At 31.8% G+C, this 26,196-nt stretch overlaps 1 protein-coding gene across 1 annotated transcript; it reads right to left on the minus strand.

Moving 5' to 3' along the window:
- Window positions 1-752: 752 nt before the first annotated feature.
- Window positions 753-25,842, minus strand: LOC124534855 (SKI family transcriptional corepressor 2). The gene is made up of 9 exons (XM_047110882.1): window positions 25,750-25,842; window positions 25,042-25,267; window positions 21,268-21,409; window positions 19,763-20,017; window positions 19,226-19,389; window positions 18,717-18,843; window positions 18,298-18,454; window positions 5,132-5,279; window positions 753-1,394 (listed from the first exon to the last, which is right to left on the minus strand). The coding sequence occupies exons 1-9, from the start codon at window positions 25,840-25,842 to the stop codon at window positions 1,324-1,326; spliced, it is 1,383 nt and encodes a 460-aa protein (XP_046966838.1). The 3' UTR covers window positions 753-1,323.
- Window positions 25,843-26,196: the final 354 nt, after the last annotated feature.

Raw genomic sequence — 26,196 nt, forward strand, 5'->3', positions numbered from 1 at the left:
GAATTTTGCCGATGCGACATCTAAGTTGTGTCGTACTATACTAAAATATCTGTGGAAGAAATTGTTGGTACAAATTAAAATGAATATTCAATAATATATAGGGCAAGATTGACAGAGCATTTTATTTTCACAATAAAGTAACATTTGATATGGGAATAAGGACTATTTAATATAAATAATATTGCTATATTTTGAATTAATTGTATACTTAAATGTTTCAAAATAATATAAATAAAACCAAAAAGGATATTTTCGATTTTAAATTATTTTTAAGGAATTCAAAAAGGTTTCACTTTCTTTTTCTGAATTATATATCTATACGCGCAAATACCTTACGATGCAATGTCTTAATCTACACATACATATTTAAAATATACATCATATGGTAGGAAATTTTCTGTTTACAAGCATTACTCATGATTTGCGAGTCTTTTAAATAACTAAAATAATAGCCATCATCATTATAGTTATACGTTTACTTTTTTCACAAATATTAGAACAAGGTGAATTTATTTGCATCCTGAGGCTTATTTTCTTCAACTGTAAGGGTTGAATGGGCTTAAATTAAACAAAAACTCTCATATAATTTTATTTATTGTGTAATAAATGTGCAGCTAATAGGTTACGTCTATAATAAATACTATATATAAATTATACAATAGACTAGGAAGTTATGATATGTATTGAAGACTGAAATTATATTTTTAAATCCTAATAATAATTTTCGACATTCGCCATTATCAATACTTGCTATACACTTTTCCGTAAGATATTACTGAAATAAATTACACTAAAATCTATCTTATCGATATAAATACAATCATAAGGATTTGCACTTGGGTACGATTTCAAACGTATTTATTACATGTCTATAATTATTTACAATAGTTTACTTTAATTTAAGATACAATATTACTAAAAACAATTGCTCACCAGAATTAATATGACATATTTTTTTTGTTTAGCCAGATCTTTACAATTTAAATATTAGTTGTACTACATAAATTCAATTAAAAGTTGTATTACTCTTTTTTGAAGCTACAATATTCTAAATTAATAACATAATTATGAATTAAATTCATTATAATTGCTTTGACATTTTATCCTACTTAAAATTATATTTATATCTACAAATAATAATTCTACATGACTTTACATTGTGACTAGAACGGTAATTATTATTATTCTATAAGAAATTTTAAAGCGGTATAAACATGGTAACATTACAAAATGTCAAGGATTTTGCAACACAGTGCCATCTATGGATACTTTTGCTTATCGCTTTGTGTGTTGTGTTCCATTCTAATAGATTATAGTATGTAGTTAGTGCGGCGCTGGTGCAGGGGGCGGTAGTAGAGGTAATGGGGCGACGCAAGCCGCGCAGCTATCTCTTTCTAAAACAATTGATAAAACATGTAAGTGAATAACAGTTTATTTAGACTACATGCTACAAATATTTATTTATGAAATACATATTTTCTAGTATTTTAGCAGTTCAATAAAATCATTCATAAAATATATTTTTGTTGTATGACGTATACCGTCAGTCGTAAGATATTCTGTAGGATCCTACTGATTAATTATCACCGATCATTTTAATTCGGGAAAAGTTAAACAAAATGGAGATATTAATTATTCGTAGGCGTTCTATGACCACAAACAAAATGGAGATATTAATTATTCGTAGGCGTTCTATGACCACACACACCTAGTGTTGTAGGTAATTTGCCGTGTAGTTTTCATATTTTAAGATAGTTTTTTTTTTTTTCAAAGAAAAAAATATGCTAGATAAATATTTAAAAGTCTACTGTAATGTTTTTTATTTAAAAAATCCGCATATACGGTATGTAGTAGTTAAAGGTTTATTTTATGTATACTAACTTTTTAATAAATATTTCTATTAATATAGGTTAGTGTTATGGTGCACAGATAACTTATGAATTATTAGTTGTTATTAGATAATCTTAGATGTTAATTATAATATAATAATTTTATGTATACAAAAGACATTTTTAATACAAAAATTATTAACTGTATATCTATATTAAAAATGTATGTGTGTTGACAATCATGGGAATAGGCTATTTGACTGGTTTTTAAAATCCATTTTATATTATTTAGTAGAGGTTAAGGAACCCAGTTAAAGCTGATTTTTTGTTTCTAGTGCATTTAATTAATTAATTATTTATTTAAAAATTAATAAAAATATAATATCATATTAAATAAATAATGTCATATCATCTTAAAAATTACATATTTAAATAGCGCGCGAAAACACTACTAGGACAATATGGCGCTTCAATGGGGTAGGTGTCATCACTTGCCTGTATTTTAATCTGTACATGTAGTTGAAACGCAAGGTTAACAATCAAGGGACTTTTCATCAAAAGCCCGGACGATCAGGAGCATTTAGTGTCACGTGACAATCGTTTGAAAAATGCATGTTTATTTATGGATTTATGTATAAATTAAGTATTATTTTCAACTTTCGTTAACAAATAACCATTTTTAAAGTCATAATTTACACTGATTACATTAATTGACATTTTATTTTTCGTATTGTCAAACAGCCTATTTAGATGTCTCTTTTTGCCAGAGTCGGATTTAAAGGTCTGGAGGCCCCCGGGCCACAAAGCAGTGCGGGCCCTAGACAAACAGAAGCGTGAACAACCTAATAATTATATTATCATGAATTCATTACATTTTCATTTCAATCACTAAGCTATGATTTATTTACTTGTGTCGTTAACTTTACTATAATTTGACATTATTTAACATTATTATAATTTGACTATATCTCGGTTTTTGTTAACTTGCTGAAAATGTGGCCCTCAATAATGTGGAGGCCGCAGGGCAGTACCCGGACCGGGGTACGGTTGCCCTCCCCTAAAGACGGCCCTGCTTTTTGCTGTACCTACTAGTAACACATTACAAAGTATTACTGTTTGGTTGTATAAATAGGTGGTATATACTCGCACGAGTTCGCACAAAGCCTTACCGACAGTGTATTACTTAGTAACTTACGCTTAACGTTTTCAATAAAGTATCGACCGCCAACTAGGCGCTTAAGCCGAATTTAATTGCGACGTGGAAGGATCATTTAGACAAGCGACGAGCGAACGTGACGAAGCCACGGGCACAAGGAAATATGCATTTAAAAATATCGTTATAACATTTTCTCCTTACTTTTTTATTTACGCTAAAAGATTACAAAGTGTCACTATTAATTAAATATACGATAATGACATAATTATCAGCTTTCATAGATTATACATACTACAATTTGGCCATCCCCACTTCGTCCAATTTAATGTAAAGGTATTATTTCTGAAGTTAAAATTTCAAAAATTCGTATCAGAAAAAAATAACTAAACAAAATTTACAACAGACCTATACTTTTGGTGACCCCATGATGAGTCAGTTAATGATATTTCTTTTATACAGACTATATGGTATACTGTGTCGTTAGTGGCTTTAAATAAAGGCTGAAGATCCTGAGGTTTTGAGTTCCAACTCCGGCTCAATAAAAAGTTAGCAAATTTTCTTATCAGAAAATTCTCAGTAACAGCGTGTACAGTCCTGTGCCTGGAAAAGCGCGTATAGCCGTTGGTACTGCACATGAAATTTCTGGTCGTTTCAATGTCAGAGAGTGCTCTTAATCCAAATCGACAAATCCGTAGAATATAGTGAACCTGTGTTTCCGCGCAAACTTGTGCAAATAAAATGTTTTGCGTAGTTGATTGCTCTTAACAATGGACGCGACTGACATCGGAACGACATTATAATATACCTACGTAAAAAAAATCAACGCTTATCACACCAGTAGTGTAGATTTAAAGCAAACCAAATTGCTGGCTACATAGCTACTTATTGTGATAACCAATACCTCCACGCGCTTCATAATCTCCTGGTATAAGTTTGACGTTTATTGGGTGATACTATTTTTTCAGTTTAGCGTTAGAAAAAAGCGCCTCCTCATTTAGCTGTATTATATTATATATCTATTTAGTAGTAGGTATTATTTATGCTGAAAACTGTGATTCTTGAATCTTGATATTTTATTATGTTGGTATAAAAATAAATATAGGATTTTGACGACCTCCGTGGTCGAGTGGTGTGTACACCGGTTTTCATGGGTACGCCACTCTGAGGTCCCGGGTTCGATTCCTGGCCGAGTCAATGTAGATTACCATTAGTTTTCTATGTTGTCTTGGGTCTGGGTGTTTGTGGTACCGTCTTTACTTCTGATTTCCATAACACAAGTGCTTTAGCTACTTACATTGGGATCAGAGTAATGTATGTGATGTTGTCTTATATTTTATTTTATATATTTAATCTTATTTATTAATTACTAGTTTGCTGTATTGGATCTTATAGATTAAATATCTAGGCTGTAGTATTTTAATCATGATAAGCAATTAAAATAGAATTTAATTGCTTATCATGATTAAAATACTTTTTTTGTATTATATTTTCATAGAAAACCACCAAGAAAATAATTGATATTATTTAACTTAATTTAATCGCGGACCCATGTTTCATTACATTCACGAAATGAAGGGACGTTTTCAACGCAACTATTCTTTCGTCATAGGAACCTTTAAATATGATATGTGATTACCATTTATAGAAATAGCGCTGTCAGATATATGAAACGTTTCTTCATTGGACTATGAGTTTTGGATGTTAAGTCCCTTGTGCCTGTATTGAGACTACATTGCAACCAGAAATTCCTTCAAAGTATTGCTGTTTGGGGGGTAAATATCCTATAACTGGGCGGTAACTATCCAAATGTACTTAGACAAAGTCCTTCCACAATATGTGCTATACTTTACTATACTTTGAACTTTTAAACGACTATTTTAAATGAGAGAATTCGCTCTTTCGTGATTTCCCTACTTTTTTTTTATTTATTTATTTATTTATTTAGGCACACAAACAGAATATAATTCGGGTTACATTTGAGTTACAGTCTAAAATTATTTTTAGCTTAATTATATTCCTAAACATGTGTACACGGCATACTCATTAAAAAAACAATATTTTAGTCAGGTGCTACATTAGTTAGGTACAACTCATGACTAATGACTAATGACTTTTTGGAAGCTTTAGATTGAGAACAAGATGTTACCACGATCATGCATGTAATGCAATGAGGGGCGCAGGTCGGGCAACCGCCAGGGTTCCCGATCCTCTTCCCTCTCTATCTTCGGCACTAAACCACTCCAGCAGTCTTCGGGCCGTGGGGTAGGTGCTGAACGACACGGCCAGGAACACCTCTGTAAACAATGATTATCAATGAAATACTTTAATATTTCAATGCTTATTGTTCTCATTGTTTGATAAAACTAATAGCTACCCTGAACCTCGATTAGTAAGATTTGTTTGCACTTGGTTGCTTTTTATTTTATACTAGAAGTCGCCCGCGGCTTCCCTCGTGGTGCTGGTTGTCATTTGTTAGGCAAAAGAAGTGGTTATAACAAATTTCATCAAACACGGTTCAGCGGTTCAGTTGTGAAAGAGCGACAGACAGAGTTACTTTCACATTTATAATATTAATATAGATTTAGATATTACTATAATGGTTAAGTTAAGTTACAAGTCAAGTTTCCTTAAAAGGTTAATAATCATTAAAATATTATATTTTTTTCAAATCTTGACTGACTCCACAAACCTTATTTATGTCGAATTAATTGTTTAAAATTCTGAATACAAAATAAAATCTCTAAGAGGTGAATTTATAAATCATTGATTTTCATATAGTCTAATCTACCTAATCCACAGTGGGGACAGGTGAAAATGTATTCCCTGTACATGATCTACGACTAAGAAACCTTCTGCCAACCTATAACATGAAAATAAAAAGATAAAGTGTCCTAATCTCTTGAGAGGTGAATTTGGAGCTTATTCCATTACGTTGCTTCAATACGGGTGGCAGAATTTATCCAAAATAAGCAGGTTTCCGCACGATTATATCTTTGCCATCATTTGAAACCCGCAAAAAAATATGTTAAAATAATGTTGGCATTTGAATTTCAGGTCAATTTGAGGATATATTATTTTGGTAGAGTAATCGAGTTTACGTATAGACTTAAAAACGAGACTTAGTCGAGTTTGCACAAAGCCCTACAAGTAGATAAATAAATAGTAACTAAATTAGAGTTAAAAATGACGTTGTCGTAATGAGAATAAAGTTCTTTAAACTGAAAAAAATATTTATAGTAATAATTTATTTATATGAAAAGTTTATTTTGATTTTGATTTTTGATGAGTGGGTAGCACCTAGTCGGGTTTGCACAAAGCCCTACCAAGTAGATAAATAATAACTAAATTAGAGTTAAAAATGACGTTGTAATGAGAATAAAGTTCTTTAAACTGAAAAATTGCTTTCATATTTGTCATACCGTAAATACTTAAGCAGTAAATTGGTCTAATTATATTCGTATCCACCAAAGCAAAGCCAGACTCGAGTGTAACGTGTGTCGTGTTAAAGCGCCGTGTGTACTTCAATTACAGTCACGATGTGTTCGTATCCATTATCAGATGCGACACGAACGGACGATTATATTAATAACCGTATATCGTCTATCACTTAACTAATAACTGTAACGCAATCGCTCTCTGTGCTTCTCAAACTTCTGATTTAATTGAAACGCAAATAAGAGAAGAGCGAAGAAAGAGTAAGAGCGAGTAAGAGATAATTGCGGTAAAACGCAAACGGCATATATATCCTCCTTTTTAATTAATTTGGTAATATGATAATTCATGACAAAATAAAAACTGTTGTAATCTCTCGGTATGTCCATCTCTATAAACCATTACATGAATAATAAATATTAATATGTGTGTGTATTTTTAATTATATTTGTGTTTTATTTCTCATGACCGAATAACGAATATAATTTGACCTCCAAACTACGTTTGTTTCCATCCAGTGGTTATTTTTTTTTTTTTTTAGCTTATTTTAGTATGTAAAAAAAAAATTTTTTTTTTTTTATAAAATTATACATTACATATTTCTATTCTATGGAATTGTGTAAACATCTGTTATTTCTAACTACACTGGACAGTCAACAAAAACATCACGCAAAAGTTTTGGAATCACGCGTTCGTTCAAAAGTTTCACTGATAGTGTCGTAACTGACAAAGCTCGCAGTAATTATTGTTGTTTAATTTTAAAAGCAATCGAGTTTGCGTATAGACTTAAATACGTTATAGAAATGTCACAATAAAAATATACCTCGGTAAGTGAAACCTCATCAGAAATATTTTACTAAAGACAATTTACACATATTCGACCTTAATTAACATCAATATATATAAAAGTGTATTGGATCCCATTCATCAGTTATTCTACCGCCAAATAACAGTACTCACTATTGTTGTGTTTCAGCATCATTGTCTATGGATGATGGTGACCACTTACCATCAGGTAGTCCATATGCTCGTCCACCAAGCTAAACCATAAAAAAAATAGAATACAAGCAAGTTCCAACATCATAGTGGTATAATTGCATTAATAATATACTCATACTCATACCGACTAACAAAGCCTATGATTTGAAAATCTTAAATCTACACCCATTTATCTCACGAAGTTGGGTTACATATTAAATACTGGTTTTCCTATAATTTTTTGAAATAAAAATATTATTTTATATTAATAGGAACTCATATTATGTCGTACTATTAAGGTCTCAACGAAATACAACTACGGGCAAAACAGATGTCTCTTTTTCGGTGGCGATGATAGAAATTCAGCCAAACTTCAGTCTCGTGAACAAGACATTCGTAGATAATTTCGAATTATCGAGCTCCACCGAACAAAAATAAAAAACATGGTAAATATCCCGAAATGAATAACTTTAATGATAGAAATTGTTAATATTTCTCACAGCACCAATGTCTATGGACAGTGATGACAACTCGTAAGCAAGTAACCTGACACCTAACTTAAGACACAGACTACTTAAAACTTAAAATGTTTTTTTTTTTTTAATGATAAAGCTTTGACTATTATAAAATAAAATATACATCCAATTATTATGTTAAACGAAAATTAAATATTATATATTCCTTTCTACATATTATTAACTCTGCATTTATTAAATATTAACGTATCTCTCTATGTAATTATTTAAGCTGTTGCGCACAATGGCGTCCTGTTAAATAAATAAATCCTGCATCGATTAAACTTTCATAATTATTGTGAGGTGCACGCGATTACTATAAACCATATTTTATTATTTATACGTTAGCTTTAAAACAAACTGTCACAATTAGTTTTTCTTCACGATGTTTATTTTATTCAAATTAAGAACATATCTTTTTATAATATTATGTAATGTAAGTATAAATGTAAGTATATTATGTAATATAAGTGTAATGTGATCACTGTTAATCTTTAATTTCATCTCTTAATACTTTGAATACGTATTTATTACTGCTATCCAGCACAGACCATACCTTTACATGGCCTTCCAGCGTACTGTCAATTTGACAGTGTCAAACACAAAGTCATTGACAACTGACAAGATTAAATTACTTGATCGTGTCTTCTCCATCGTACGTGACATTGGCGAGATAATCTGTGATCCTCTTAGGCACAGATAAAAGCCACAAAAAAAAACTAATTTTGTGGCTAGTGGGATTTGCACCTGACATCGTCGAAATAAGCTGTGGTCTCTTGGTACAAATAAAAAGCTAGTAAAGAATATGTTCTTTACACAAACTAAATCTAATAAAATAAAAGTCTATATTACATACTAAACTATTTTTATGTTGGATATACGTTAGTAAGTTACATATACTATTATTATATTTAAATGATTATTTTATCAATCAATATAGATAGTATTATCTGTAATAAATCACCCACGCGACAAAAAGTCTATTGTGCCAAGTAACAAAATTAATGTTCCGCAGTCGGCCCCACCAATAAAAAGAGGCCTAAATGTCATCAAAACTAACTAGGTAAATAAAAAAATTAAATGTTACCTCGGCATTTGTAAGCAATGCTACGAAACGTAAATCGTTTTCAGTTCTTTTGCGGCGATTTTGTAATGCTTAACTAAAAAACTACGAGCGACATCTTCTTATACTACATATACAAGAAGATGTGACGCGTTTCGAAATACATTATATTACAACAACAACAATAACAACATCCTGTGATTTCCCTGGCTATGACCTCCTCACCCTTTGAGGAGTAAGTTTAGAGCATATCCCACCATGCGTCTGTAATGCAAAAAAACTGCCTACACTATTGACCTAAAAAAGATTAATTTCGTGTTCTTGTCTGAAACTATTTGAAGATACGTTTAAAAGTATGAGATATTATCACTAACTATTCTGAAATATAACGGATAAGTTCTAAAAACTTGCTATCTTTTTCTAACCTTGAGGTTGAGATAGAGATGACAATATTTATCTGTCAAATGAGATAAGACAGTACCAAATCGACTGCTGTATCGCGCTGAGCGATCTTTACTCCTGTACTGGTCCGACCTATCCAGTACTAATACAAGTTTCTGCACGCCCAACGCCTCCATCTTACACAGCATAAAGATATACATAGATTGTAAACCTCCGAAAGTAGCTCAGCGATAACTTAAATAGATAGGAATAGATTTTTTCATTGAATTCCTGAAATGTACGTAGATAATGTTAGGACCTACTGTTTTACTAATAGAACGCACTAGAGTTACAAATATGCTTATATAATTTACATAACATATTTAAATGAAATAACCTTATTTCATATTCGTTGTTCATTCTGAACTACGTGTATCGGAAATGAGTATCTAGTATTATTCTAATTCAAGAGATAAATCCAAAGCAAAATGTTCATAGTAATAAGTTCTTATATTAAATTTTGAATGTAATGAAATGTTGGTAATAACTAATCTGTCTGGACGTTGATTGGTCGGTTATAGCGTCCTCAAATGCAACTGATAATTGACCAATCAGATTAAATCATTTGTCAATTTGAATTAAGACAAGGTCTTTCAAAATTGGAAGTAATGTACAGCTGTGTTTGCCTGTCACGTTCGATTTTTAAACCAATAGATTTTAAAATCTGGCAAACCTTGACAATACAGACTAATGTATGTCCAGATAGATTAACCATCAATTCCAAGCATTGCTAAAAAAAAAAAATAAAGTAACATTAATTGAAAATTGTCGATCTTTTTCTTCTGTTACAAGATTATAGTTATGTTTAATGCTGACGAAACTTATTCGGAACTGAGGGTTAAATGCTGAGGATATTTAAGAGGTATTTTCTATATGTTATATTATGCAGCCCCATGTACTTAAACATATTAGACGAGAAAATGGACCAATTATAAGTACATAGAAGATTTCTGCGTTTGACTTTTCAACTGCCAGAAACAAAAACTTGGTGGTAGGGCTTTGTGCAAGCCCGTCTGGGTAGGTACCACCCAATCACCAGTTATTCTACTGCCAAATAACAGTACTCAGTATTGCTGTGTTCCGGTTTGGAGGGTGATTGAGCCAGTGTAATTACATGCACAAGGGACATACTATCTTAGTTCCCAAGATTGGTGGCACATTGTTGATGGAAGAAATAGTTACTGTCACTGCGTTTACAAATACGTGATTTAAGATGTTAAAGGTATTGTTCCTTTAATTACATTTGGACCCTTGTATTATTTAGCAGCAGAATTAGAAGGTTGACTAAATTATTTAAACAAAAAACTATAATGCACTTAAACGTTATTAATACAAACAATTGAAGAACAAAAACAAAACGTCACATCAAGGGGGAGGGTCGCCCTTAGTTTTATTTGATAGATAGCATCGCTAGTAGCATTCGTTCAATAATTTGATTGTAAAATGTTACGACGTATCGTTAGGGATCCACGGCCCGTTTTTTTTTTTTTTTTTTTTAATAATTTTCGGCGCGAGTTCGCACTTTATAGTACTCGTTCCTTTTTTGAAATTATTTCAATAAATCTTAACTTTATTTAATCATTGCATCGTTTTAAATGTTAAATGTGTAAAATACATGATATAATGATCATGAGAGTTAAGGGAGGGGATGACCGAAGAACACCTGGATAAAGTGACATTTCACGAGTGAGAAACGAAGTCACTTACAGAATCTTCTGTTTCGCAATAAACGACATTTTGTTGCTTATCATTTTAATTCGGTTATATACGAATTGTTGAAATTGAAAAATGATAAAGCGTAAAAGACTTTTTTAAGCTGTATTAAAATCCTAATTTAAATAAAACATGTTATAATCAGAATATTGATGAGATTACTTTATTGGAGACGAAAATAGTTATAATGAGCACTTTTTAAGATATCTGCTCTCGCGGAGAATTTGTAGGTCTAAAGCTTAAGACCTTAAATTTTAGTTCATTATTTTGGTGTACTTTCATAATTGTAGTCAGCATTAATTAGTAAGAGTACAAAAACTGATTTTTCAACATCCGTTTTTTTTAATGTTCTTTCAATATCTCTTCCTTTACGTGAAAACCGCATCAAAATCTGTCGACTACTTAAGAAGCCGGCGGAGATACTGACAGGAAAATAAAGCGACTTCGTCCATACGTCCATACTGTCTATAGATCTATTTATAATATGATATAACTCACATTTTAACACAAACTTCAACCAATAAATAAAATTAACTCAGTAACCTTGTCATCAATATCGATTAACGATTAAGTATTTATTTACGTATTTGTACATAAACTTTATTAAATAAAGGCGTCGGAGCTGAATGATTGACGTAGCTGATAGTAATTAACGCGCCTCGGGGACCCTTGGGGTAATCCCTTCAAAGGAAGGGTTGCCAGCTCATAATTATTTAATCGTTAATAACCACTTGTTTCGTGTAAACATAACATTTATTAATTAGTTACAATATATTATGTATTACGAGTTATTTATTTATATAATTTAATTAATTTTTTTTTTAATTTCTCAGTCACAGATACACTGGTAATCAATAGGTAAGTGTAATAATTCTACTATGGAGTGTTATGATATAAGGAAAACTCAAAATAAAAACAAAATTGTAGTGAAACAAGGAAAGGAACAATGATATTTACTAGAACATAATTGGAAAAGAAATTCTCGATAGTGTATAACGAGGCATATTTTCGTTAATACTTCCAAAGTAATGTCAGTTTAATTATGAATTATTAATATATCAATAAGTATATAGTAACTACATACATCATCAATAATTTGCATTCCCTTTTGGTTTTGTAACGTCTTTTGTTTTATAATTTGACAAGAAAAATATCTTTCTGTATGAATAGGGTCTCTCAAGGTGTTGAATATGACAATAATGGTGTCGTGAAGATCATAAAGTAAAATATGTATTTATCACTATGTATTGAATGCAGTACTTTTCGCAAGAACTCAATTTCGCGAGTGAGAATGACATGTCAATTTGAAAACTTACTGTACCATACATTGATGTGGATTTGCGTGAATTTTAATACCACTATCACATCTTACTTTTACGTTACTTACGTTACTTGGTGGTAGGGCTTAACAACAGTGCTCAGTATTGTTGTGTTCCGGTTTGAAGGGTGAGTGAGCCAGTGTAATTACAGGCACAAGGGACATAACATCTTAGTTCCCAACGTTGGTGGCGCATTGACGATGTAAGGATTTGTTAATATTTCTTACAGCCGGTGGCCCATATACTCGTCCGCTAACTTATACAATAAAAAAAATCCCTGCGTAAACTTGATATCATTATTATGAATAATACAGAAGAGCGTTTACTTTGAGTGATGTTACATCACATTAAAGCAATGAAAGCGAGTACTGATTCAAAATCGAATGAAATTTTCTAGTCATGTGTGGAGTAATTAAAAAGTTATATTATTAGAACATTTGATTTAGCTACTACTATAATCTTACGCACGCTACATTAGCCTTTTATTTTAAAAATCATAACATAACATATATAGGGAAGATGCGATATTTTTATTTTTGTATTTATTTTATAGAACTCACTATAGGATTGATCACAAGTATGTTAAAAATCTAAAACATTGTAATTTACTGCAAAAAATGCGGTTTTAAAATGTCAATTGAAATGTTTGCGCGAAAACGGATCTATACTTGGTATGACGTCACTTCTGTCTGTCACTGGCCCACTGATCGTACTTTTCGTCACTGGTTTTCATGCATTTTTTCTCGATCTTTGAAATACTTTTTTGTAAAAATTGAAAACGGACGAATCGAAATCCGAATAAAAACTTTTTTCACGTATGTTTCGTGCCAATGTGTTCATCTACTTCAAAAAAGTTTTCAAATAAATGGTTTTTGACTGCTGACCGCTGACCTGCTGACATAATACTGAGAGAAAAGTGGTTTCAAGCTGAAAAGAGGAATCTAGAGTCTGCCTTAACAAACCCATCTTCCATTTTAATTCGAACAACGCTAATTGCGTTTAAAAGTTCACTTTTTTAAAACCATAACCTCAAATAAGTAGTCATAACAGGAGTGACGTCACTGAACGCTAATCAGTGTTTTGAAATACGTTCCTTTTCACGTTACTTTAATTCGTAATAACTGTTAAAAAAACAAAATTATATCAAATATAAACGTAACAGTGGCTCTTCTTTTCATTTTTTTTACATTTTAATAGCCAAAATTTTCATAAATATTATATTTACATGTTATTATAATAATTTCAGAAATATTTTCCACCGCTACGAGTATTGAAATAAACAAATGATTAACGTCTGCTCTCCCAATCAACATTAAAATATTTTAATCACTTAACATCAAACAATACGGGCTGTTTTGAAATAAATAATCCTAAATCAGATTAAACCCGGTCTAGATTTCGATCGGCTTAACGAAGCGCTGCGAGCAGTGTTGCCAGGTTTATAAATATATATATATATATTAATAACTTATCTGTTTTTTGTTTAAAAGCTTAAAGCTCAGATCATATACATCAATGTAAGTTTACAATTTTTATTGGATTTTTTACTGTTATGCTTTATTAACTTTTTATCGTAACTGTATTTCGATATTTTTACTTAGTGGAATCTGTGATCTATTTTAGTTAAAATCACACAACTTGTAAATCTTACATTAATTAAAGTAAGGTTATGTTTAGTGTATATCTTTTGGAGACTCAATAAATGCGCCACCAACCTTGGGAATTAGGATGTTACGTTCCTTGTTCCTGTAGTTATACAGGTTCAGTCTCCATTCAAAGAGTGAGAGTTGGTATCTACCCAGACGGGCTGCACAGAATTCTTCAACCATAAGTACAGTCGGGGTAAGAAAAGTTTCGTCATCTTAAGATCTATTTTCGTGTACTCAGTATGAGCGATAATCTGCTTTACCGATTAAGAATGACATGCGTCGCAATGATTTGATGTTTAGATTCAAAAGTTACTAAGAGCTTAAGAATTGATAAAGAAATGAATTTGAAAACTGAAGAAGATTTTATTACTCTGACTGTATATTGCAACAGATGTAAGTAACACACTTGTCAAAATAGTGAATGTCCAATAGTCGGTGGTGAAAATCGAGTAACCAATTTATTGCATAAAGAATTGATTTCCATATACGATTATAAAGGCGTTCTATACAAATAAAGGCGCGTTCACAAGCACACTCGATCACGGCGACAAACTGTCGATTTCAATTAAATTAAAACGTTGAGTCGTTTTGTAAACAAAACAACGTTGTTCTAATAGATATGAATGATAAGTAAGGGAATGTATTATGAATATTTAATGTAAAGACGTTAATGCTTTTTTTTTAATAATTATTTATAGCACGCATTGGTAGTGTTCATAAATATCTGGATTTAATAATAATATTTAAAAATAAATATCATACACTAAATTTACAAAAATAAATAGATATGTAGTACACAGATCTTGAACAAATAATTAATTAATATTAGATTTAAATTTTGTTTAAATATATATTATCCGTGTAGTTGTGCATCTGTCATCTCGAGTGACACACAAAGCAAAAGCGCGGGAAAATTTGGTAACTAATATTTAAATATAATATCTATTTAATCTAAATGGTAAATCAACCTTACAATTAAACATTACAAGAAATATAGAGTATTTCTTTCTGACATAAATTGTTAGTATACGTATAAGTTTTTGAATATGAAGATAAAATAATATAAAATAAATAAAAACTCTTTCTAAATAAACTTACAATTGGAAAAAAGTGGAAGAGTTCAAGTTTATGTATCAACAATAATAATCGATTTATTTCGCCTAAATTTATCTTAAACTGTAAAAACTTTCGAGCAAACCAAACAATACAGATATATTTTCAAGATCTCACTCGAATACAAACATTTCCAATCACAAAGACGAATCGACCTTAATCCTCAGAACGAACATTAAAGACAACACCGAAACAAGGGTGGTTTTCACACGCCGGTCACGTTCTTAATAGATACTTTGTTAGACGATTCAATTGTCCCACTTGATGTCGGTATAAATCAGTGCTGTGTGCCCTACGCCTTAGTCACGTATTAGCCGTTTAAACGATTAAAGTGTGGCTTTTTATCTTATGTTCAAGACAAATTTGTTATTTTGTTTAGATGCTGTTTAGTTTTCCAATTTAAATGTCCCTACTGTAATAAAATATATTTACTTTATTATTTAAATATAAACTACCGAAAAGAAAAATTACTAGATCAGAAATAATAGTCCAAGAACTCGGATATAATTTCGCTTTAAGAAAGAAATAATCAGGAGATCGCTTCATTCACAAAGTCTGTTATCATCCATGGACTCTAATTGCATAAAAACGTCTTATTATACTTTTTTTAAATATAAAAACAGGGGTATGTAGTTTGAGTTTTGGGAACATATTGCAGAAACATTTTATTCCTGCACAAACGACTTAATATACAATGCAAAAGTAGTTACATAACTTCTTTCTATTTTATACCCATTATTTCTATGACAAACGCAAAACCTTAAATTATTTTTTAATATTCTTTACTCAAAATATGCCCAGTGTAGGTAAAAATGTAGGCACGATTAAATTTGATTCATACTATAATAATTCTATTCACACACTATTTGACAAGGTAACTCAAATAACACGAATATTAGACAAATCTTCTAAAATATTTAGCTCAATAAATAAGCTGAAACCCTCTAGAAGAACAGACCATATAAGAAGGTAAAGCCAAGATATGCTGACAGGCAAAGTTTTACCGAAGATCGTTCACGATCTTCTTACGAGCAAAACAAAATTTTTATGTGTTTATATTCCATTGTATGTTTAGAAGAAATCCTGCATTCATCGAATGATGTTTCACCATGTTACCAAACCTTTTCCTCAAGCGCATTTTGTCGTATTAGGATATTTATGGATTGTCCCTTTATTTCATAAATAAAGGGAAATTGAACACAACTGCGTAGGTACGGACAATTATTTCAGCCAAACTTTCGTCTAAAAAAAAAAACAAATAATAATGCAATAAACTTTAATTAGTATGCAAATATCTACCACAAAAACCTATTTAAAAAAAGAATATCATAAAAGTAAATGCTATTAGTTAAATCAAGGAGAATATATAACAATATACAGATGTATTATGTAGCAATGTCCTGAGGCGATAGTTAATTGAATAAGCATATGAATGACATACGGTTGGCTCCCGGGACGAGGGTAGTTAATTACACGCCCCACAAACAGACAAATACGGATTTGTTATTAATCATGATCATCGGTGTAGCGATTTATCTCGCTTGCTCGTAAAAAAAGTATTTTGGTTTAATTTTGAGAACGCGTTTAAGTACATGGGGATGTTTTGCCAACTTCAATAATTATTAAGTTATTGAAAGTTATTTCGATTTGAAAACATATATAAACTTTTTGTGTTATTAATATTTTTAAATATTAAATAACCTACGTTATGTAATCTTAATACACTAAAATCGGCAACGACATTTATATGCCAATTTTATTTATAAATGCAAAACAATAGACGTTGATACTTTGTATTATAAAAGATGGATATTGTAAAACTAGCAAATAGACTTTCAAATTTCATGACCTCTTTATTCGTGTATACAACTCGTGAAAGCAATTGTCTCTCTGAATTCGTATTTAGGTTACATCGTGAACCGTATGGCGGGTTACTTTTTCTTCTTTTCTTACAAACGTTAAAAATTACACAATGGAACAATGTTATACTGCATAGAGTGAAAGGATTTGTTTTATTACCTTGCAACATTTCGCATATTTACAAATTGTCAAACATTAAGAATCTCTACATACATATATCTTTGTATACGCTTAATATAAACGTAAAGGAATAATGATAATTTTACAATGAATTCGCCTCATTTGCAAATTCTAAATATAAATATATTTACAAATCAAAAGAAAACTGTATATAACGAAGCTTATTTAACGTTCAATAAAGGACGATAGAATTGTAAAAAGTTCCGTTTTTCATCGAACAAAAAGTAAATCCCCAATTAATTGGTGCAAGGGAATCCGATCAGCGCTAAATTAAACATTTTCTCTTATTTAAAACCGAAATGAAGTCCATTTGAATTCGGCACGCCAGTAATTACAGAGTTTACGACGTGCAATGCTCGTGTTCGCTATTTCTACAAAATGGCGGCGTCTCGAGGGATGTGTCAGTTTGAAACTTTAATGGCGAATGTTGGGAAGCGAATTTGAATTAATCGGAGCACCTTTCAATTTTTTTTTTAATGAATTTGAATATTTGGAACTCACACTGTTATGCCAATAATATTTTGCTTTTTTATTTATCTATTAATTTAATTATATTCTGCGTTATATTAGTTATATACCTACTAGTAAATCGTAGTGCTTGTTTTAAATTGTACTTAATCTATACTAAACATTTAAGTATAATAATAAATTCTCCAAAAGATTCGTATTATATTATAATATATCGAGTAATAAAATTTGTAAAACGCTACTAAGTAACTCAAAAAGAAGTCTAATCGCAGATTACGCCGGGGTTGTGATTGGAAAAATTTTATTCCAACTTTTTAAATTGGATCCAATTCGAGCTCCGTTTGGTTCGAATGTCGCCAGATAATACGATTGCTCCAATACTTAGGTATTAAATTGCATCTTTGAGAAACGTTTACGCGGTTTATAAAAGCACTTGGAACCAGAGTTGAGAACCGCTTGCTATAAGATACGTTATAAGTATTTTTAAATGAAATTGAAATAGTGTAGGTACTTTTATTAATAACTTATTTAAAATAATACTATTTATAAAAGTGAAAATCATATATACACGCTTGACTCACCAAGTCCTTTGTCTGATCTTCCTCTGTGGTTTCGATGTCAACGCTCTCATCGCTATCTCTGTCGCTTTTAGAGGAGCGAGCGGGCGATGAGCGGAGCGGTGAGCGGAGCGGGGAACGAATTGGTGAACGTGACTGTCTTGGCGACGTTGCTGGTGATCTTTGTAGAAAATATATGTCATATTAATAACTGTATACTGTTTATCCCAAACCATATATATATCATGTTGAGTCTTCCCTGATTTGGGATATGGGAAAAGACAAAGTTATATTACGGGGTAATAAAATACAAAATGGTTCTTATTGCACAAAAAGTGTTTATATAATTGTTTTTCATTTTATTACTTTTAAATTTGGAAAAAATTAAGAACCGAAAATTATGTGATTCGTTATATAACCTTAATATTAGTAATTGGTTTTACCTGTTTGGCGATCTCGACGGCGAGACTACTGGTGATGTTTGAGGGGACTCTAAGCGATGTGAGCGCACCGGACGGAATGCTCGAGGCTCTTCAATGGCACCGACGCTGCTTAAAGCAGTTAACGCACCTACGACGACATCAACGGTTAAAAAACGTATTATATAAAGATAGGTAAGTAAGATTGCCCAGTGGCAGTGCCCATCTGAACCAATGATCACGTATTGAAATCTGGACCTAATTGTCTTTTGTTTTACTTGTGTTCGAAGTTCATCTAGGTTGGTCGGTGATGCAAAAATCTTGGGAAAATATAAGCTTCAAATTGTATCAAGATATTCCTTTGCTCAGTTTAGATTTTTTTAATCTATTCAACTGTTTTTTCAAGGTTTACATTACAACATCATTACTTGTACTTTCAAGACATTAAAAAAATCTTCTTTTTATCTTTAATAGTTATACCTATAGAACTGTACTCAGTTAATGACTTTGACAGTTTTAAAATAGCTACTTACCAGGTGACCACAAAGTTGGCTTTAGCCAGGGTAAGGCGTATGGCAATGGAAGTCTAGCTCCCCATACATAGTCCGCAAGCCTTGGAACTGGTGTGTGTGCTGGAGGACTGGCAGCAGCACGCTTCGCCTCCGGTTCCACTTCGGGCCTGCGAATTGGTACTCTTCTGAAGCACAATTTTAAGCCGAACTTAATAAAGTGATTGTATTACACAACTACTCCTAACATGTCCAAATCAAAAATGTGATAAGAATATATAAGTATATTAATTAAGAGAACTAAGAAGCTGAATTTTGTACATCAGCTAAAAAAGCAAGACATCATTAAATGTGATATATAGTTTATATATGATATATATAAACCAGATGTTCTGCAGTAGAGAACTGCAACTGTAAAGGTTGTTGCCCAGAGGCATTCCAATCGTGTAATCTTAAATATTGACCGGATTTATAAAGGCGAGTTTATTTATATTATGACTAACACAGTTAATAGTCGTATCTTAGAATATTTTTAACAAAAGGACATAACATGTTCCTTACCTAGCAGCAGACAGCATTCTCTTCCTTGTTCCACCATTAAACATGGCCTTCACATCCTCCCACGCGTGAACAACCTCTACTGGTGGACTGCCACTGAGCTTCATGTGTCGTCTCCAGGAGTTGAAGTTGGCTGCATCAGGCTGGACGTATTTGTCACCAGGCCCAACGCGATGTGAATGAAAGATGAATTTGTTCGGAGAAAAGAATAGGCCGCAATAGGCGCACTTGATGCATTTCGCTCGCGACGAATTATACCTAAACAAAAGATTAATTTAAATGAAAACGGAAGTGTGTAGTTTGATTTTTGCTACTTTTTATTTAACTTACAATATCAAGTCATACAAGTCATAATATGTACTTATTCTTGATTCAGGTAGACTCATAAAATACTTCGAATTATGAATACAGAGTTGAATAAAATTTAAAGCTACCACCAATTCGGAAAGTAGATTGCACCGAGAAGAACCGATAAGAAACCGAGTAGTTACTATAATTCACCATTTCAATTTCAGAGTACGTCAGTAAAGTAAGTACTGCCTAAAAATCACCAAAAATCTACGCGTTTTTATCTTTAATCTTGTATTGTATTCCTTATTAACCAAAGATTTTTTGACATGAGCTTTATAGCTAAAGTTTTATTAATATGAGCTAAATACTCATTCTCCCAACATACATAATTAAATGTTGATTCAATCCGATGACAATGCTTCATACAGCGCAGGAACGGATTTCTCAGCCTTAATTGGCCCCAACAGAAGGAACTTCACAAGGAATTTGTATTGATACTATTTTTATATTATTCCTTTTTCCCAATAGTATTTTGATCCAGAATTTTCATCGATGCATAAGATATAATACAAGTGTAATTAGGCACGTACTATCTTAGTTATAAAGGCTAGTAGTACTTTCAAGATATTTCTTAAAGCGTCAATGTCTAAGGGCGTTGGCCGTTCTGCCAGCTAGTACATTTTATTTGAAGTCTGCGTTAATATAAAAATAATATTTTATATTAGACATTAAAAAACATCTCAACAAAATTTTATAGATGGTGTATAATACTAAAAATAATTAATTATACAGTATAAGCCGCTTACAAGAGTAATTACTCAGTATCTTGCTGGTTCTGTCCGGTATAACAGAATCCTAACTCGAGGCTTCAAATTTAATTAAAACTTATAAAACGACCATTAAAAATCAGTCTTTGAACTTTGCAGTTTTGATACAAAATCAAATCAAACGTGTTCATAAATAAAAACGATACTTAATACTAATTATTTAAAGGATATATAAAAATAAGTTTGTTAAAATGTTCTCTTAACTAATTTTGGTCATGTCGGTCGAGAGCCGACAGGACAATGTTGGGATATATCAATCATTAATAAGGAGTAGCTTAGTCCAAATTTCATTGTCAGAAAAACTGAATATTTTGATGAAGCTATACAAACTAACAATTAAACAGAGGAGGTCGATAAAGATATATTACATACATAAGAACGACATATTACCTGGCCGGTAGAAAAGCACCTCTACATCCCCAGGCACACTCGTGGTGGACGGCAAACGCGAAATCGTCGGGTAACCGAGGCGGCGCGTTGTCGCCTAGAAACGATTTGCACAGGCGTTCCGCTTCCCGACGGGTTATCATACCTGTTTAATCGAAACAATAATATGAGCACTCTATATGTTAATATAATAATTAATTCATTTTATGTATATGTACATAATGGGAATCCTCATCTGCCAGCGTCCGTCATATCTTGATATGATTTATTTTTACTACCAGACCCAGAGGACTTAGTTTTGCATTTTATTAAGCTTCAATTTTTTATTGAAATGATAAATATGAATAAGAACCATCAAGTATTTTAATGGTAAGAACCATTTTTGGCCAGGACAGCTTCTTCAATGAACCACCTTACAATAGGCGACACTTTTTGTTTTAATATCAGAACTAATAACGAAGATGGTCTTCTGACAAGTGAACATTCCACATATAGTTAACCATGGGAAGAATATCGATTTTCTATATTCAGACCAGAAACTTTCTATACCTACTGGCAATATATTTTTTTTTCAAAATTACAATGCCAACGGATATAAGTGGACAGTGGTGGCGCAAAGCGAGGCCCTTGTTTTTTTTACGGTACTCTGATCCCAATGTTAAGTCGTACTTTTTCAAATTTCTTTGCATGCCCTTTGCACCGCGCTGCCGTTGGCCTTACGCCGCCACTAAGAGTGGATTTAATATACAATCAAACTTAATCTTGAATAAATATATTAAGAGTATATTGCAATACAGATAAAATAGTAAATTAATAAAATATATTTCTACCTAGATAAAGATTACCTAGATATTAAGAGTATTCTGCAGTGGCGGATTTACCAAAAGGCTAAGTGGGCTGGAAGCTAGGGCGGCAGATTTAAAGGGGAGGTAAATTTAGCCCAAATTTGCTATTATCTTACAGAAGTTTAAAAAAAAATTATAATTATATGTTTTTTTTTTAATTTCTGTAAAATAAATTAGATATATAATTATACACATTATGTAATCCGTATACTCGTCACTACATAGCGGGTTGGAAAAATAATCTAATAACTTCCAGAAATTTCGCCTAGTTTATAAACAGTATGATTATAAATAGTTTCTTTTGTGATTTGATTGTTATTATTATTATTATTATTTTTTTTAATTTTCCATTTACTTTTACTTTTATAATAAGAAACAATTTGTAACCTAAAATCTGGGAAGGAACTGACTTCCAAAACACAGCGAAAGCTAGTTTGGAATTCAGGGCTGGCATTTAATAATGTAAACATAAACTTGTGTGTGAAATAAATAAATAAATAAATAAATAAAAAAAAAAAAAAATAAATAAATAATGGGAAAAAACCGATGTAATGAGGACGATGGAACACAAATCATAAATGTTGCAAAAAGCCTACTAGCCTACTAGCGGCAGATTTGTAAATCCGGCACTGGTATGGTATTCTGTATTAAGAATGAAATAAAGATTGTGAATTTATCACAATACAGGGTTTACATGTGAGGGTGTCTGTAGTACAGTACTGGTGCGTATCATTGAAAGTTACCTAAGCTCCGATACTTATGTACTGGGACGCTTTAAGTGAACATAATCCACAGAGAATTGCTTTAGCAGAAGTGCTCAAGATTAGAACGGCGCGAGAGGATTGAAGTGTTTTCTTGTTGTTCGAGTACTTACCTATATTTTCTTTAAAACGGGTCAATATAATTATATTACAGTAAATTAAATGTTACTTTCTAAATATGAGACAACATCACGTACCTTAATCTGATCCCAATGTAAGTAGCTAAAGTGATGTTATGGATAATCAGAAGTAACGATACCACAAACACTCAGACCCAAAACAACATAGAAAACTAATGAATTTTCTACATCGACTCGGTCCGGAATCGAACCCGGGACTTTGGAGTGGCGTACCCATGAAAACCGGTGTATAACTAATCGACTATAGTGGTCGTTAAATAATAATAATTTTTCTACACAAAACAGAATAAGTATGTTTTTTAAGTTTAGCTAGTTTATATTAAAATTATTACACTTTGACTTTGCAGCTGACACGCTCATAACTTTTATATTATTGGAAATAGTAGTAAGTATTATTATTCAATTGTGATTTACAGGCGAACTAAGAAAGGTTTCCCGCTATGCTTACTTGAATAAATTGCTACTGTATCCTCTAGACTACTCGAACAAAGTATGTTTTAATTGGTTTAATTATTAGGGCTTTCACTAGAAGTTGATAAACCTACGTGTATCAACTTTAATTACAAATTAGTTTCGAATATTTAGTTGGTTAGAACGGAATACCTAATTGCATAAATACTTAAATAAATACATTAAACGTGAGTTCAAAAATGAATCGAAATTGACGTAATTTTCAAGAGAGAATATTCGATTCCTCTAAAAGAATATATGTGCCTTAATATCATATAAATTACTTTAATCCAATAAAAGACGATTCTATAACAAGAGAACATTTTCAATCTCGAATATTTAATATATTAGCCTGAGCCAGTCAAAAATAAATCGTTTGAAACGTTAAAAATGTTTACTCTAGCTGTTAGACAGGTCGTTTACTTACTTACCTACCTTCATGTTAAAATATATTGAAAGAGTTTGTATAATTCTAATATGAAAAAACCAAGGGCCTCAGTCCTCACAAACTCTTGCCCACATTAAGATTCGATCTTGCGCTACTGGTAACAAACAGCCATGGCCTCGCGAAATTTGAAAAAGTACAACATAACGTTGGGATCAGAGTACTGAAAAAAAACACAATGGCCTCGCAAACTGTATCTTGCCCACATAAAGATTCGATCTTGCGCCGCCACTGATTCTAATTAATGAATCCACATCTATATTAGCTGGTGAGTGTTTGGAAAAAATTACCCGAGTTTTATTTGGTAGAGCTGTGCAACCCTGTCAGGATAAGTACCACCAATTAATGATGTATTCTACGGTAAAGCAATAATACTTAGTACCTATTATTGTATACCGGTTTGAAATGTGTGCCGGTGTAATTACAGGCACAAGGGACATAACATCTTAGTTTCCATGATAGGTGTGCCACCTATCTTGGAAACTAAGATGTAATATATAATAGTTTGGTAATATAAATGATTAATATTTAATGAACAGTGGCGATTGCGCGTGAGGTGGGATATTACCAGTCCGCCTATCTGCTTGATATTAAAAACAAAACGAGTTGAGAGAAACTATCGAAAATATTTCAAAAAACCATTACGTCATCTGGAAATTTCATTGAGAAAGGTCTATAAGAATATAAAATACCGTTGCGTCCATTAAAAGTGGAGCAGTACCCGTAAATGTCAAACAATATAACATGTATCAAACAGGAGTACATAGCATCGAAACTTACATAGGTGGAAAACTATGACAATGTTTTTTATTATTTCATATGGCTATATACATATTCTTCTCTAGTCTTAAATCTAGATTGGGGCTCAAAGTTCGTCACTGAGATTTAATTATCTTTCATTTGTTTTTAGAAAATTTAAATGATGACGTAGGTGTCGTGTAATGTTAAGTGATGAAACATGGATTTGTCTATATCACATGTGTAGACACCAACTCACAGTGGAGCAAAGCAGCATGTGCAATGACCATTGATGGGTTAAGCTGCACCTTCTTTTCAAATGCAAGCTTTAGACCAGCAGTGGAACATTTACAGTTCTTTTAATACTCTTTAGTAATAGTTAGTAATTAGGAATATACCACATCGTCTTGAAGAAACAGGCATCGCTCCAGCTCGTCTCAATATCTCCAGCTGTACGGGTGTGCACTGAACGCATGTGATGCCCAGCGCCACTCGCCGATTGTGTATCTCGTTGTAGGAGAACTGTTTAAGCAAGGTGTTCGATATCTGGGCAAGGCACAATCTCTCATTACCCTCGATGACTAGTGACACTATTGGCACGCCGTATAGTAACACCGTTCCCACCTGTTAAGAAAAAATATATTAACAATAGCGTGATTATGTGCTGGTTTATCAAACTTAATAATAAATAAATTATATTAGAATTTTATTTGCAGTTGATATCTTTTTACAGAGTATTCTGAGTTAGTTCAGTTGAGTCATGTCATGAGCGTAGGCAAAATCATTCAAAATGTAGACTAAAAACAAATCTATAATTGCGATGTATACCCAAATACAATTTATTTAAGTAGATTATGAATATCACTAAATTAAAGGGACAATAAATAAATTAGATGAAAGTTTCACGATACGATTCGTAATGTGTAATCACAGAAATCGGACATTTCTATTACAAAAGTTAAAAGTGCTTCAATAACAAAACGGTTTGAAAAAATATTAACGATTTTTTATAATATTCGATTTTTGAATCATAACAGTTTTCTTTTGTTTCATGTTCATTTGGGTCTGTTTTAAGATGCAAAGTTACTTTGTAAAAATGTACTTACTTGGTTAGGTTTACTATTCATTTCTAGCGCTTTGTGCTCTGAGCGGGGCTTGAGCGTTTCGCGGGGTGACATCGCCAAGTTCGTTGCCTCCATTCTAAATTATATATATCATTTAGAGTTGTCGTAATTCAAATACATTATAAACACCATTACAATAAAATAAAATACGATAGAAAACGCAACTGTGAGTGTATATTTAATATTTTTAGTGGACACAGAAGATAAACTTACGTTACAAGAAAAAATGTTAAAATATAATGCACACTATCAAGTGTATTTATCAATTAACATGATTCAGGTATTCTTTGTTTTGTGTAAAAGTGAATGTCACTTTTCATATTCATTCGAGTAACCACTAAAAATAATAAAAATAGTTGCGTATTCCACATATTTTTTAGAGTCCTCCTAAGTAAAATTAAATGTAAAATATTAGACTACTTAAAAGTC

This window comes from Vanessa cardui, chromosome 13, assembly GCF_905220365.1.
Source record: "Vanessa cardui chromosome 13, ilVanCard2.1, whole genome shotgun sequence".
In the NCBI taxonomy this organism is placed as follows: domain Eukaryota; kingdom Metazoa; phylum Arthropoda; class Insecta; order Lepidoptera; family Nymphalidae; genus Vanessa; species Vanessa cardui.